General features: G+C 44.1%; 1 protein-coding gene across 1 annotated transcript in view; it reads left to right on the top strand.

The window, feature by feature from the left end:
• LOC308371864 (glutamate receptor 4-like) overlaps positions 1-16,548 on the top strand; it is a gene marked incomplete at both ends in the record, with an annotated part of 100,002 nt that overhangs the window by 57,836 nt on the left and 25,618 nt on the right. The window contains 3 exons of the mRNA XM_080846891.1: positions 3,658-3,825; positions 5,001-5,105; positions 11,709-11,816. Coding sequence (XP_080703017.1) covers positions 3,658-3,825; positions 5,001-5,105; positions 11,709-11,816 — 381 coding nt within the window. The remainder of the gene's footprint in view (positions 1-3,657; positions 3,826-5,000; positions 5,106-11,708; positions 11,817-16,548) is intronic.

Genomic DNA, 16,548 nt, shown 5'->3' on the forward strand with positions numbered 1-16,548 from the left:
TAAAGCACAACATAAATGCCCTGAAATCTTATCTGAAATAGAATATAAAAATTACAATTTTATGGTGTTTTGTCTATAGTATTAAAATGGATTGCACTTGTTACCATTCGCATGCATTATAAAATGGGCCTGTTAATGACAATAGTAAATTAGCAGTAGTTTAATTTTTATCATGTATTTCATGACGTTTTAAATTTGTACTGTCGTACCTACTATAATGTTTTGACAGATCAGTCACATTACTTGGCATGAAAGTAGACATTCGCTTGACGTTCACCACATAGCTGAATCTCTACCTCTTATAACAACTTAAAGTTAAACTACAAGTTAACGTGTTAACTACAAGTTAAACTAGCCTACTTACTAAGTTACTTACACATTGTTATCCAGCCTTGTATTCAGTTGTGAAATTATAAAAAGTGTGTGAACGTGACATTAGATGCGAATGAATAACAGTTTAAGGCACGTTGTTGCAATATAATTTTTATTCCACCGTTTCTCTTGCATGGAGATGGTGTTTCAAAATAAAAGTCCCTTGCATACTGTGCTGCAAGTAGATGGGTGAAGTATGAGGGCAGGTATGGTCGACACATTTTTAATAGATATATTTTATGTCCAGTTGCCTTTAAGTAAGGGATAACGGCCGACGAGCTGTCCAGTTCTACGAAGTTAATGGACGCTGCGGGGCAAAGAACACCACGACGCGGAGCGGAGCAGAAGTCCATTAACTTCGTAGAACTGGACAGCTCGGAGGCCGTTATCCCGCTTATCTCCCGTTTACAACATCCAAAAAGTTTTTTATTTTTATTATTATTATTATTTAGAATTTCCTTTATCTTTAGGAAATTTAATATGAATAATAACCTGATGAATTCTTGATTTGAAGCCTAGTGCTCCCGTTAGAGAAAGTAGTGAGAAAGTAGTGCGTGGAACTGGACCTTTAGTTTCCCCGGGCGTTGCTGCAAAGTGACACTCATGAGCTCACCTCTGTAAAGTAAACGGACACACGGACACAGGTATTGTTCATAAGGTTTTACTATTTACAGTTGAACTCCACGTTTCCGTTGATGGTGAAGTTGGACAGAGCAACAGGGAGGTCAAGTTTAGTAATTTTGGAAGAAGGCTCACAATCGAGCCGGCTAGTTAGCCGTGTGAGCTACCATCTGTTTCAATGTTTTTTTTCCTAAGCGCTAACAGCCGCCTACAAATAATATTCGAGACTTTCAGTTAAGAATTACAATACTCTGCAACATTCGTGTAGAACATAAACAACTAACCGAGTCCATTTAGACATATAAAAAGTCGTGTAGATAGCTTAATTGACATAAAACTTTGCCCACTAACTTGTCCCAACACGCCGCTATCTTGGTTCAAATTATCCTAGCTGTCAAAAAATAAACGTTACGTTGGTTGTCAATGGTAACCATTCAAGAGCATTGATATGGAACGGCGATTTAACGTTTCTACTGGGACTACGTCCAAGGTGTCCGGTTATACGAACTTAATGTACACCCCATTAGCCAATCAGAAAACAGTATTTCGTTCCAGAGGGAGATAAACAGTAGTAAACTCATGATTGTTACTCTGAATAATGGACAGCAGATGGAATGGAATGAAGTCAGAATGGAATCAGGGTTCCTGTAGGCCCTTGGACTTGTAGAATTTTGCGAATTAAACAAAAAACAAATCGCCAAAGAGATGTGCGCTATACTGCCCTTTCACACAGTCCATATAATGAAATACCTAAACAGTTGCTCCATACACATCTCCTCCCATGTTTTCTTTCCTAGAATTCCCATTTGTCCTTCAACCCTCCCATAAATGCATTTGCAGAAAGGTAGGGAAAACAAACACCTGTCATTGTGCATGATTAAATGGAATCATTGAGCCACCAACCAGCAGGAAAAGGAACCAAAAGTTTAGCAATCAGGAAATAGATACACTTTGCTAATGAGGCGCCATCAAACAGACATTGCAGGGATATCATTCTACACTCACTCTAGTTCATGTTGCGCTGATTGGACTCACATTCTGAAAAACATGGGGATATCTACACAAATGGTCCTTTGACAAGTTTTACACAAAGATTGATACATTTTAATGTATGATACAAAGCCTAACCAAGTGAGCAGGATTAGCTCCAGCTTTCATCATTAGTATCCTACTGTAACAGTACAGAAATAATGGATTAGTTCCATATTTAATCATTAGTATCCCACTGTAACAGTACAGAAAGAATGGTGATTAGCTCCAGCTTTAATCATTAGTATCCAACTGTAACAGTACAGAAATAATGGATTAGCTCCAGCTTTAATCATTAGTATCCTATTGTAACAGTACAGAAAGAATGGTAACTGGATGGAGCATTGGTTTGGTTGCCTTACTAAGCTAACAATTGTCACCAGTCAAAGTTGTTGATTCCTTTTCAGTGCTTGTTCATACACAGTGATTAACACGATTGACATGACGTTTTACTTGCATATTGCTATTGGATCGAGTATGCTTGGTATACGTACTTGTAGGGATGCAACGGTACATGGTATTATGTTGAACCGGCCAGTACACACCCCATGGTTCAATACCCACACGTGAACCACAGTGAACTTACCTAGCCTGTCATTTTCATTAATTTTCCAAAATGTGCTTATTGCGCTGCAGACAGTACACACATTGAACATTTACATCTACAGAACATTTCTGAAGCCTATCAGAACTTTCTTGTAGCCTATCAAAGCTCTGTATCAAGTAGGAGCTGGAGAAGCGAGGGGAAACAATCTGAACTCTAACTTGACAATGCCGAACACTAGGGAAAATACATTTGAAGAGGCATCACCGTCTTTCAAATTGGCTGTGTGGGAAAAGTTTGGATGAAAAGTTGACGATGAAACGATGACGAGCGTGAGAAGGCCGTAAACAAACCAATTACAGTCTGCAAGCATTGCTTTGCCACTGTTGGCTAAACACTTCTAACATGGTGTTTGAGAGAGACTCATATACGTCAACACCACATATGTAAAAAAAATAAATAAAAAAAAACTAAGAAACTAAATGTAGATGTCATAACAAAAGCATTTTTCCTTGGCGGAGGTCATAACAAATGCCATGGGTGTATTCATCCAAAGATGTACAGCCCTATTCGGCGGTTATTGTCTTGATTGGCAGTTACTGATTATCACCTGATGGAAAAAAATGAACCACGTTACAATGTCCCCTCATGCAAAAATTTCAGCAGCAAAATTCTAAAACATCACAGAGAGAAATTGAAAAAAATGTATCTAGCTCTCTCCTAGCAAATGAAAGCTACCTCACTGAAGTAGACACGAACCTAGGACAATACATAGTCAGTCATGCTTGCATGTTTTCTTAATAGAAGCTTTTATTTGTTAACAGGCAAAGTAAATACTTTATTGTTTAAAGGGTTTAAGGCCTGTACCGTTTGCATCCCTATTACTCACTTAGGTCCTTGAATCTCCAATAAAACATTACTAAAAATAAGAATGTCTACGACAGTCTTTTTCATGCTGTAGTGATTTTTTCTATTGGCATCCAGTAAAAGAGTTGTAGTGAGATGTCATGAGTTTGTTTGAACTCCATTGGCATCCAGTAAAAGAGTTGTAGTGAGATGTCATGAGTTTGTTTTGAACTCCACCTCCCTAGTACACATCTGCATTGACATATGATGGTGTCATGGTGATGGCGGAGGCCTTCCGGAACCTGCGCAGAAACAAGGTGGACATCTCTCGGAGGGGGAATGCTGGAGATTGTTTGGCAAACCCTGCAGCACCCTGGAGCCAGGGTCGTGAAATGGAACGCACCTTAAAACAGGTTTGTCTGTCCATTTTAGGGATAAATGAGTAAGAATGTCAAGTGAAAGTCTATTTCAGACACGCAAATTTGAATGGAGTGGAGAAACATAAAAAACGTAGCTATACGTTAAGGTAGGGCTGGTTGAGATGGCCAAAAAATTCAATCTTACATTTTATTTAGAGTTAGATTAACCATTTTAATTGATGATTAAACATTATTTAAATATAGTTTTCTTTATTCAAATGATATGCCATTCACCAGTGAACAGGGCTTTATGTGCCACATGGGCCATTTCGCCCAACCCTAGGCTGGACATACAGTCAATAGGTGGCACTCTGTCTGACAACAATAAATACAATGCTGTAACAGAATAAAATCTCCATTTTGAACTGTTATAAAGATATTTTTATTATTGATTTGACTGTATTGCTAAATCTTTACATATGCTACAATATGTAACAATCATCGTATTTCGAAATAAAACCTCACGATGGTTAAGTAGTCAAAATGTTTCATAGATTTCTCATGGATTTATCAATTTGCCAGATTAATCAGACATATTTACATAATTCATAGAATGAGAGTCGATAAGCAAATACACATTCAACTGACTGGGAAGAGACTAAAAAGGGAGAATGCCACATCAGAACAACATGCAAAACAAAACTGATAACAGGAGCATAACAAGAGAACAGAAAGTACAGTTTCGAGTTTAGATGAGTTTAGAGTTTTTTCAGCAGTTGACACAGACAATATACATATACAACTCTAACATGTCTTAAGGAATTAAGGAACAATTCATCGACAGACCAAAAGGTGACTGAGGTAACAGGAAGAAACATGTCTAATGAAGGAACTATTCATCGACAGACCAAAAGGTGACTGGCGTAGAAGGAAGAAACATGTCTAATGAAGAAACTATTCATCGACAGACCAATAGGTGACTGGCATAGCAGGAAGAAACTTTGTCTACCAACAATGTTACTGTTGTAACTGTGGTAACTCCAGAGAAGTGACCGTGATTGACAGCAGAGGAAGTATTAATCTCGATTTTGGGATTTAGGCATTTAATCGTTCAAAAACTGAAAAACAAAAATGAATTGACTTCATTTGGTCTATTACCCAGCCTTACATTAATAACTATTTGCATATGCATACTGAGTTTACTGTAGTTTTTTTAATATGTATTCTAGGTCAGACTCCAAGGATTAACAGGAAATGTGCAGTTTGACATTTATGGCCGCAGAGTTAACTTCTCAATGGATGTCTTTGAACTGAAGAACAATGGACCAAGAAGGGTAAGAAGCATCATTCATACAGGTCTATGTGTTGTTTCATGTCAAATTTAAGTATTTAACTTTTGTGATCAAAATGAACATTCTTGAGACAAACAAAAGAAGAAGAATTTCATTTAAAAGGTTCTCTTAGATTTGTGACACTCAGGCTTAAGACAGACATTTGCTTAACATTTTGCTTGCCTGTTTAAACTGAATTTCATGGATGGGATTTCATCTTGACCACACCCAGACCTCCCTTGCTGAAAGAACAAGAGACACAATAGAGACTAAGATCAAAGTCAGTAACGTCTTGGTTACTTACGTAACCTCGGTTCCTTTAGTGGAACCGCAGACATTACCAGATGGGAAGTGACGTAGTCACGCATCCAATTTCAAATACACTATTCATTCACGCCTAGAAGGCTGAGATGTGTCAATCATCTCCTGAGCCCGCCCCCTCAGGAGCGCATAAATATGAGCGCTTGACGCTTCTCCGGTCTCTTGGTAAATTGAGCGTAACATAAAACACACCCACTCCAAGAACAAATGGACACTGTACACGCAATCCTTGGTAATGTCTGCGGTTCCACTAAATGAACCTACGACATTACCAGATGGGACCGTATCCCTTCACGCGTGAAAAATACAGTGTCAATTAACCTTAACCAGCTCCTCGTACTTCTGACCTCCCAAGAGGTTTTCACGACAGCTGGCGGTTAACATCACGGGGCAATCCCTTCTTTACATAGGCTACAAGATCTCTGATCACCAGCCTACATGATTCCCCCTTATATCGGTTCATTTGCATTTATCATATAAAAGCTGATGAACACATACATTACTATGCCTTCCTTTCACGTAGCCCAGAGTGATCTCTTATCACCTGCCTACATGATTTTCTCATATAACGGTTCATCTGCATTAGTATAAAAGCTAATGAACACATACGTTATTAATAACCTTCTCACGCAGACTAAGCGATCTCCAATCGCCTGTCTACATGATTTTCCCATATATCGGAACGTCAGCATTTAACGTGTAAAAGCTGGCAACCGTTCATATTAATAAACATTCACAGGCTCTAGGGAGCTATTGAATTATCAGCGTGTAAGACTTCTTGCAAGAAAGATGGAATAGACACATCTAACATATAGAATCTACTGAAAGTGTGGCGAGAATTCCAACTCGCAGCCTTACAAAATATCTTCGATTTGTTCGACTGAGACGCCTTTCAATAAGGCCCAGGAGGAAGAGACTCCCCGAGTAGAGTGCGGACGCAACTTTACCGGTGGCTCTAAAGATAAACTCTCATAAGACAAAACAATAGCTTCCACAATCCAACGGGAAAGGCTCGGCAATCGCGAACTGTAGGCACGATGCGCTGACTGACAGAGCTTGCAAGTCACCCACGCGTTTTGCTGACACCAAAGCCAACAACAGCGCGGTTTTAAATGAAACAAGTTTCATGTCTACTGTCTCAAGGGGCTCGTACGGAGGACCTGTGAGAGCGCGTAAAACCACCAGCAGATCCCATGAGGGTACTAAGTGCCTTTCGGGCACTCTGAGACGCCTAACGCCAGCCATAAAGCGTGACGTTAAAGGGTGATTACCTGGAGTTTTACCATTAATGCCTGCATGGCAGGCCGAAATAGCCGCAAGGTAAACTTTGAGAGTGGAAGCCGCCTTCCCCTCGTCAAATAACTGCTGCAGGAATTCTAAAATGACGCTCAGAGCGCAGTTGATAGCGTCACACTGCCGCGCGACACACCATTGATCAAATCTGCGCCACTTTAGCGTATAGAGGGACTGTGTCGACAGAGGCCGAGCACTGTATTGTGGACACCACTGCATCAGACAGCCCCGAAGCTATGAGCCTGCTCCTTTCAGGTGCCAGGCTCTGAGCTGCCACAGCTCCGGTCGGGGATGCCATATCGTGCCGTGCGCCTGCATCAGGAGATCTCGCCGTAGAGGCAGCGTCCATGGAGGTTGCACTGACATCCTGTATAGATCCGCGCACCATGGTCGATTGTGCCAATGGGGTGCTATTAATATTAATTCTCTGCCATCGTCCCTTATCCTGCTCAGCACCTGCTGAAGGAGAGAGATCGGGGGAAAAGCGTAAAGACGCATGTTCGGCCATTGGTGGCCCAGCGCGTCTACACCTAACGGGGGGTTGTCTCCCCCCAACGAGGAGCAGAGCGGGCAGCGGGCGTTCTCTCTGTTGGCAAACAGATCCACCTGAGCTCTGTGAAAACGTAGCCAGATCTGCTAGATCACCTGAGGGTGAAGACACCAGTCTGCAGCCTCTGGATTGCCCCTCGACAGCAAGTCCGCGCCCCAGTTGAGGTGGCCCGGAACATGAACTGCTCTGAGGGAACTGATGCGAGCTGCTGCCCACAAGAGCAGGCGGGATGCCAGACGATGCAGTGTCGGAGAGCGAATATCCCCCTGACGGTTTATACACGCCAGGGCGGATGTGTTATCTGTTCTGACTAGAACGTGCTGACCGTTTATTAAGGGCAGAAAGTGCTGCAGCGGCAGGAAAATCGTCTTTAGTTCTAAGACATTTATGTGTGACTCGGCCTCCGCCGCAGACCAGAGGCCGTTTACTGATTTTCCCTCGCAGATCGCACCCCACCCTGACGTGGAAGCGTTTGTCGTTATTACTAAACGGCGTATCACTATGCCCATCGGAGCTGCCGATGTGAGGAAGAGTGGCGTTTTCCAGATCGCCAGAGCTTTCAGGCACCTGGCATCCACTGTCACCCTCTTGCACCTGTTCCTGGTGGAACTTAGTTTTAAAGAGAGATACCAGGTTTGAAAGGGGCGTGTGTGTAGCATTCCGCGAGGTAACGCTATAGCCGCCGAAGCCATCATTCCTATCAGCCTTTGGCAGAGAAGGGATGAAACTTTCTTTTTCAGTTTGAACTGACTTACACACGATCTGATTGCTTCTATTCTTCCTTGAGATAAACCCACCTCCATAGAGGTGGAATTTAATATCATGCCCAGGAAGAGAGCGGACTGACTGGGAATTAGAATGCTTTTTTAGTTTGTTCACCACGAAGCCTAGACGATGTAGGTGCAACACCACTATATGGCACTCTTGTAACGCCGCTTCTTTCGACTTCGAGCAAATAAGCCAGTCGTCTAAGTAATTGTGAATTCGCAAGCCTTGATGCCGCAATGGTGCAATGGCGGTTTCTACGCATTTTGTGAATACCCTTGGAGCCAATGCTAGACCGAAAGGGAGCGCGCAGAACTGATAAGCCTTCCCTCCGAACGCAAACATCAGAAACTATTGGTATCTGGGGTGAATCGGGATATGGAAATATGCATCTTTTAGATCGATGGAGGTGAACCAATCTCCCGTTCTTATGTATTGAACTAGCAGACGAGGGGTCAGCATCCTGAATTTTATCGTCATGAGAGCTTTGTTCAGAATACGGAGGTCTAAGATTAGTTGGTATTTTCCGTCCTTTTTTGGGACTAGAAAATAGCGACAGAAGAACCCCCTGTTCTCTTCTCCGAGAGGTACAGGCTGTATTGCTCCCTTTCCTAGAAGGGAGTCTATTTCCTCCTGTAGGAAACACGTTTGGTGCGGTGGCACTAACGTTTGAACCATGCTCCTGAACCTCGGGGGGGACGGCCAAACTGGAGCGTATAACCTACTAGAACCCAAGGTGACACTGCGCATGCGCGCCAGCTCTCCACACAGCCGTGCAGGCTGGGCGAAGAGCGAAATACTAGGTCGAGCATAAGCTCGCTCATATTCAATCTGTCTAGATCTGTGCCCGCTCTGACTAAAGAGGGAGACGAGACCTGGGGTTGCCCCCTCGGTTTGAATAAAAAATGCTGGATGTGTGTGAGCAGTGGGGACACTGCGGGGGGAGTTACACAAGCATGTCGAAACGCTGTGCCTTAAGGGACAGTTGGGGCAGATACATTTTGTGTGTTTGGTGTAACTTGACAAACCGTAGCTGGCATGATTTTTACATGCGAGAAGCGGGCCAATTTCCCTGGTGGTGAGGATTCCATCTCTCCCCCTCTCCTCTTTTTCAGCCGCAGATCAGGAGGCTGAAGAGTTTCCGCAACCTCTCCCCCGCCTGGCAGCATGCTGGTGTGCTGTGCGGGGTGCACTCTGCGTCTGGCGTGGAGCGGGCTGACGCGAGTCGGGTTGCTCCGGAAGGCGTGCCTGTGCCATCCACGGCGCGCCGGGACCTTAGCTGGCGGAGGCGCTGGCGAACGGAATCCGCTGCGCTTCACTCCTGTGGCTGGAGTCGCCTGAGCAGAGGAGCGCTGGTCAAAGATGGAGCGGGGCATCCAGGCTTGGAACGCCTCGCGATTCTTTTTCTCCGCCTCGAACTGAGCGGCCATCGTACCCACAGACTCACCGAAGACCCCTTCGACGGTGAGTGGTGAGTCTAGAAGAGGAGCCTTCTCTTTGTCACTGAGCTTTGCCAGTGACAGCCAAAGTGACCGCAGAGTCACGATGGAGGCGCCCTTGACTCTCCCATGAGCCTGCGCTGTGCAGCGAGTGAGACGGAGAGAGAGATCCATCGCCCTGCACAGCTCAGCCACCACCTGATGGTCGCCTCACAGCGACGCGGCTAACTCCGTCAGAAGCTTCGCCTGGTAATGCTGCAGGAGAGCAGAGGTGTTGGTGGAACAGGCGGCTTGCCCAGCCGCCAGGTACGCCTTCTCCGCCAACGAAGCCTGGTGACGGGAAATGCGTGAGGGCAGAGCAGGCTTCTGGCGGAGATGCGCCGTGGGAGCAGAGGGTGAGAGGTAACCCGCCACTGCGTCTTCCACCGAAGGGACGGAGAGGTAGCCGCTCTCTTTCGCCTGGTCGAGGTGGAGGTAGGCGGCGAAGCCTGGAACCGGGGCACGTCCTGAGTAGGGCGTGGACCAGGTCGCTGTGTGCTCCCTATGCACTTCTGCAAAGAAAGGGATGGGGCTGGGAGCCGTGGCTGGAGGGCCGCCGTAGAATTCCCCGCTCAGCAGGGAAGACTGCACGACGGGAGGTGGAGGGAGAGGTAGACCGAGGTGGGTCGCAGCCCTCAGTGCCACCTCATGCAGCTGTTGGCCCAGGGTCCTGGAAGTGACGGGCGGCTGCTCGGCTACATCCATATCCTCGCTCTCCGACGAGAGCTCTTTGGCTCTCGGTGTCTAGCCCGAAGTGTAGTTCGAGGGCCAGCATCTCCTCGAAGCTAGAGGGTAGCTCCACCGCCTCGCGTTCCGTGGTGAACAACGGGGCGGGGGGAGGAATGGGAGAGGGAGAAGAGCTAGCGGGTGAGGCTACAGCCGGAGGGCGGATGCCAGACACCACGCTGCTGGAAGCGGAGGGAGCACGCAGCCCGGCTGGGGGACGCTGGCGTACGCGTCCCTGAGCCCCTGCGTTCCCAGAATGCCAGGCGCTTCCTGACTCTGGCCAACTCCATCTTGGCACAGAGTTCACACGAGGGGTCGTCCTCGCCGAGGGCAGCAGCCGCGTGGTCTTTGCCTAAGCAGACCAGGCACAGGCGGTGACGGCCCCCTTTCTCTCTGCCGTGCCCGCAGTCCGGGTACGCCTGTCTGGTAGAGATATCTGTGAATACAAAGAATTGGTGCGAGTGAAAGTAATTGTAACAAAGCACGTTAACAGCAAGCTAGTCAGCGACTGGCTGGTAACAGTTTCAATACAGTGACTCGACTACAGAATAAAACAAGCCAATAAACTCGAGGCACTCAGAGCTAGTGAAGGGATAAACCCTACTCACCGGCTACAAGAGTATTAAGCACACAAGATAAATTAGCAAGTAGCAAATTGTTTCTTGAGCGTAACGAGAAGTGTGATGTTAGGTACGAATACCTAACGTCGAAAGTTGAAAAGAGACCGGAGAAGCGTTAAGCGCTCATATTTATGCGCTCCTGAGGGGGTGGGCTCAGGAGACGATTGACGCATCTCAGCCTTCCAGGCGTGAATGAATAGTGTAATCGAAATTGGATGCGTGACTACGTCACTTCCCATCTGGTAATGTCGTAGGTTCTACGACAAGGAACTTGCATAGCAACAGTGTTGCTTAAAAGTTTGTGAACCCTTTGGATATTTACATTAATATGACCTAAAACATCAACAGATATTTACCGTACACTTTAAGTAGATAAATAGGAACCAAATTCAACAAATGAGACACAATATTCTATTTGTAAAATTTGATCCAATGTTACATATCTGTAAGTGGCAGAAGTATGTGAACCTTTGCTCTTGGTATCTGTTGTGGCCCTTGTGTAATAATGTGTGTCACGGTGATCGCTAGGGTGTTCAGTGCAGAAAGGAAAGGGGGAGAGAGAGAGAGAGATAGGGAGTAAAATACTTGGCTTTATATGTTGGAGAGGTCACACTTAGGGGACACATTTGTATCAATTAACATACAACTAATATGAGTCTGTGTAGTGCACAATCAGATCTGCATTCACCAATGTATTACTCTCATTGAATGTGTCATTTCTTCTTGGTACATCCTTAATAAACAACTAGATGGTCACAATTGTACACACATTTACCATATTAACCTACATACACCAAAATATGTATGTGCTTACATATTTCTACCATGTATAACTATACTCTCTCATCCACAGATTGGTTATTGGACTGATGCAGACAAATTGGTTCTGATTCAGGATCCATCCCTTCTGTCAAATGACACAATGACACAAAACCGGACCGTCATTGTGACTACTATAATGGTAAGACTTTTCTCAAGACAGAATGGATGTGTTTGAAATGATGCCAATACAACAAGAATCTAAAAACATGTCCTGTGTATTCGATTCAGTCTTATACTGTACAGTAGATGTGTCTGCATAGTAGTTTTATATCAATGAATCATGGGAATCACATAATAGGGCCATGATATATACGGCCATGATATATACGGCCATGATATATAGGGCCATGATATATACGGCCATGATATATAGGGCCATGATATATACGGCCATCATATATAGGGCCATCATATATACGGCCATGATATATAGGGCCATGATATATACGGCCATCATATAAAGAGCCATGATACAGTGGGGAAAATAAGTATTTGAACCCCTGCCGACTTCGCAAGTTTGGCCACTTGCAAAGAAATGTGTGATCTATAATTGTAATGGTAGGTGTATTTTAACAGTGAGAAACAGAATATCAACATTTTATAACATTTATGACTTTATTTGGATTTGGAGCAAAAAATAAGTATTTGAACCCCCAAGCATAACATTACTTAATACTTGGTGGAGTAACCCTTGTTGGAAGGGACAGACGTCAGACGTTTGTTGTAGATGGTCACCAGGTTTATACACAACCCAGGAGGGATTTTGGTCCACTCCTCCTTGCAGATCCTTTCCAAATCCTTCAGGTTGCGTGGCTGTCGCTCGGCAACGCGAAGCTTTAGCTCCCTCCACAGATTTTCTATGGGATTAAGGTCCGGAGACTGGCTAGGCCACTCCATGACCTTAATGTGCTTCTTCTTGAGCCACTCCTTTGTTGCCTTGGCCGTATGCTTTGGGTCAATGTCGTGCTGGAAGACGCACCCTCGACGCATTTTCAACTTCCTGGCTGAGGGAAGGAGGTTTTCGCCCAAGATTGCACGATACATGGCCCCATCCATAGCCCCCTGGATGCGGTGGAGTCGTCCTGTACCTTGAGCAGAGAAACAGCCCTAGAGCATGATGTTTCCACCGCCATGCTTGACGGTGGGGATGGTGTTTTTGGGATCATACTCAGCAAGCTTCCCCCTCCAAACGCGGCAAGTCGAGTTTAAGCCAAAAAGCTCGATTTTGGTCTCATCTGACCACATCACGTTCTCCCAATCCTCATTGGAATCATTGAGGTGTTCATTGTCAAACTTCAGACGGCCCTGTACATGCGCCTTCTTGAGCAGGGGGACCTTGCGAGCACTGCAGCACTTCAAATCCTTACGACGCAGTGTGTTTCCAATAGTTCGCTTGGTGACTTTGGTCCCAGCTGTCTTCAGATAATCAACAAGCTCCCCCCGTGTAGTTCTGGGGTTCTTTTTCACCTTTCTGATGATCACCGATACTGCACGAGGGGAGATCTTACGTTGAGCCCCAGACCGAGGGCGATTTACAGTTGTTTTATACTGATTCCATTTGTGAATAATCGCACCAACAGTTGAGTGGCTCTCACCAAGCTGCTTTCCGATGCTTCTATAACTCATTCCAGCCTTGTGCAGCTCTACAATTTTGTCTCTTACGTCCTTGGACAACTCTTTGGTCTTTACCATCGTGTTGAGGTTGAAGGTGTGTAGTATGATTCTTTGGAAAGGTTTCTTTTATACACATCACCTGTTGATATCAGGTGTACCTTGTTAGGCCTAATGAGGACTAATCTGTGTGCTTCTTGGGCACATAACTGGTCATTGGGAGAGACAGAATTCTTGCTGTTTGCTTGGGGGTTCAAATACTTATTTTTTGCTCTAAATGCAAATAAAGTCATAAATGTTATAAAATGCAGTTTTCTGGATTTTTTTGTTGATATTCTGTTTCTCACTGTTAAAATATAGGGCCATGATATATAGGGCCATCATATATACGGCCATCATATATAGAGCCATGATATATAGGGCCATGATATATACGGCCATGATATATAGGGCCATCATATATAGGGCTCATACAGCCTTTTCATGTACAGCCGTTTGCTCTTCATTTTATGTATCTGTAGTAACCTGTAGAATGATGAATTAGAATTGATGTGAACGCAATCACCAACAATTTCTCAGAAATTCAGCCCTTAAGAACATGGGGGCACTCCAATCTGGCCTATCAAGACTGCTTTTCCACGTTCTTAAATCATGTTCTTGGCAAATAACGAATCCCAGATAAGAAAGATTTCATGAATTCCAGAATTGTCCCTGGAACCTCGTAACTTTTTTTCTTAACTGCGTTCGAGAATGAGGTCCAATGTGTTTCTGTTATATGAAATAACAAAAGTGCACACAAAACCAGAAAATATACAACATAAGTATTTAGTCTGTATTTCTTAGATGCACCTTTGGCAGCAGTTACAGTTTTGAACCTGTGTGGATAGGTCTCGATAAGCTTTGAACATCTGGACGTTTCCCCCATTTTTTTGTTGCAAAAAAAATTGACACTCAGACACTGGACACTGACTCGGCTACCCCAAATCATTAACATTGTTATTTTTAAACCATTTGTAGCTTTGGCTGTATGCTTGGGGTCATTTGTCTTGCTGTAAAACAGATCTTTCAGGTCGGATTTAATTGTAGACTGCATGATGTTCTCATGATGTTCTTCCACCCTCTACCTTAACAAGCCTTCCAGGGCCTGCAGCAGAGAAGCATCCCCCACAGCATGAGGCTGCCACCACCATGTTCTGTAACTTATTCACATTAATCGACACTGGCTTCAAATTACACATATTATAAAAATCAACATACAGTGCCACTTGAAAGTATGTGAACCCCTTGAGGACTTAAGCGTTTTCTGTTGTTTTACCATGATTTTTCATTTTTTTATCACCAATTTTCCATAGATGAAATGTCAGGTTTATGTTTATCATTTGCATGTACTTGTTTAGAGGAAATTGTTTGAGAAGCTGAAAAACTACATGAAACATGGAATTAGTCCATTTCAAAAGTAAGTGAACCCCCAGCTGAATTGATAAAGTCAAGCAGGTAACAGATTCAGTGAAACTTATTTGGGTGAATAATTAGTCAATTAAGCAAACCGATCATCTGAGACATCCTTAGGGAAAGGTTTGGGCGATACAGATTAAAAGAGAGAGGAAACCAACCAAACTACTGTAGTGCCAAGGTGTACCCACACAGATCAACAATGCCGAGAGGAAACGAGATGTCCGAGAACATCAGGAAGAAGGTACTGACAGCCCATCAGTCTTGGGAAAGCTATAAGACCATCTCCAAAAGATTCCAGCTCCATCCATCCATCCAAGACAAATCATTTTGAAATGGAGGGTATTCAACATGACCGCATCTCTGCCTAGAAGTGGACGCCCATCAAGACCATCACCAAGAAGCACCAGAAGAAGAATAAATCAGGTAAAAGTCAACCCACACATCACCTCTAAAGAGTTTCGGACCTCTCTGGCAGCATCTGGGGTAAATGTACATGGGTCTACAATCAGACGAAAATTGTTGGTTTTGATCGTGACAAAATAATTCTATCTCGGACTCATCTGTTTAAAGAAGGGACTTCCAGAAGGCCTTTGGTTTATCCAAGTGCTCTCGGGCAAAGTTGAAACGGGCAGTTTTGTTCTTTCTTGAGAGCAGAGGCTTCCTTCTAGCAACCCGATCATGAATGTCATGTCTATTCAATTTTCGTCTGATTGTAGACCCATGTACATTTACCCCAGATGCTGCCAGAGAGGTCTGAAACTCTTTAGAGTCGATGTGTGGGTTGACTTTGACCTGATTTATTCTTCTTCTGGTGCTTCTTGGTGATGGTCTTGATGGGCGTCCACTTCTAGGCAGAGATGCGGTCATGTTGAATGCCCTCCATTTCTAAATTATTTGTCTTGGATGGATGGATGGAGCTGGAATCTTTTGGAGATGGTCTTATAGCTTTCCCAAGACTGATGGGCTGTCAGAACCTTCTTCCTGATGTTCTCGGATATCTCGTTTCCTTTCGGCATTGTTGATCTGTGTGGGTACACCTTGGCACTACAGTAGTTTGGTTGGTTTCCTCCCTCTTTTAATCTGTGTTGCCCAAACCTTTCCCTAAGGATGTCTCAGATGATCGGTTTGCTTAATTGACTAATTAAGCACCCAAATAAGTTTCACTGAATCTGTTACCTGCTTGACTTTACAAATTCAGCTGGGGGTTCACTTACTTTTGAAATGGACTAATTCCATGTTTCATGTAGTCTTTTGGCTACTCAAACAATTCCCTCTAAAAAAAAGTACAAGCAAATGATAAACATAAACCTGACATTCCTTCTATGGAAAATTGGTGATGAAAAAAATGAAAAATCATGGTAAAACAACAGAAAACTCCTTAGTGGTCAAGGGGTTCACATACTTTAAAGTGGCACTGTAAATCCAATTTATATCCCTGGTGGCAGTCAGTGAGACACCAGGTTATTTGCCTGCCTCTGGGATATCCTATATCTACACCAGCAACCTTGTGTTACACAAATGAATAGCTTACCTATGTGTCCACGCTCTCCCGTTGATAAAGTGGTCAGCTAAACAGGCTTTCACTCACCTGTTCAGTTCTGCTGGGGCTCTGGATGCATCAACTGCACTAAATAGCCTCAAGTTTGTTCCCAGAATGAGAAAATTAGATTGAAATTGTGTAAAATGTTCTTTTTAACGTCCAATACCATTTAAGTTGGTAAGTTTGAAGGGATGTGGTAGGGCATTTTCAAACATTTCTGACAAGCTACAACAGTTCCCGGCTAATGGAAAAGAAAGGTCTTTTA

Source organism: Sprattus sprattus (genome assembly GCF_963457725.1).
Source record: "Sprattus sprattus genome assembly, chromosome: 1".
Lineage (NCBI taxonomy): Eukaryota > Metazoa > Chordata > Actinopteri > Clupeiformes > Clupeidae > Sprattus > Sprattus sprattus.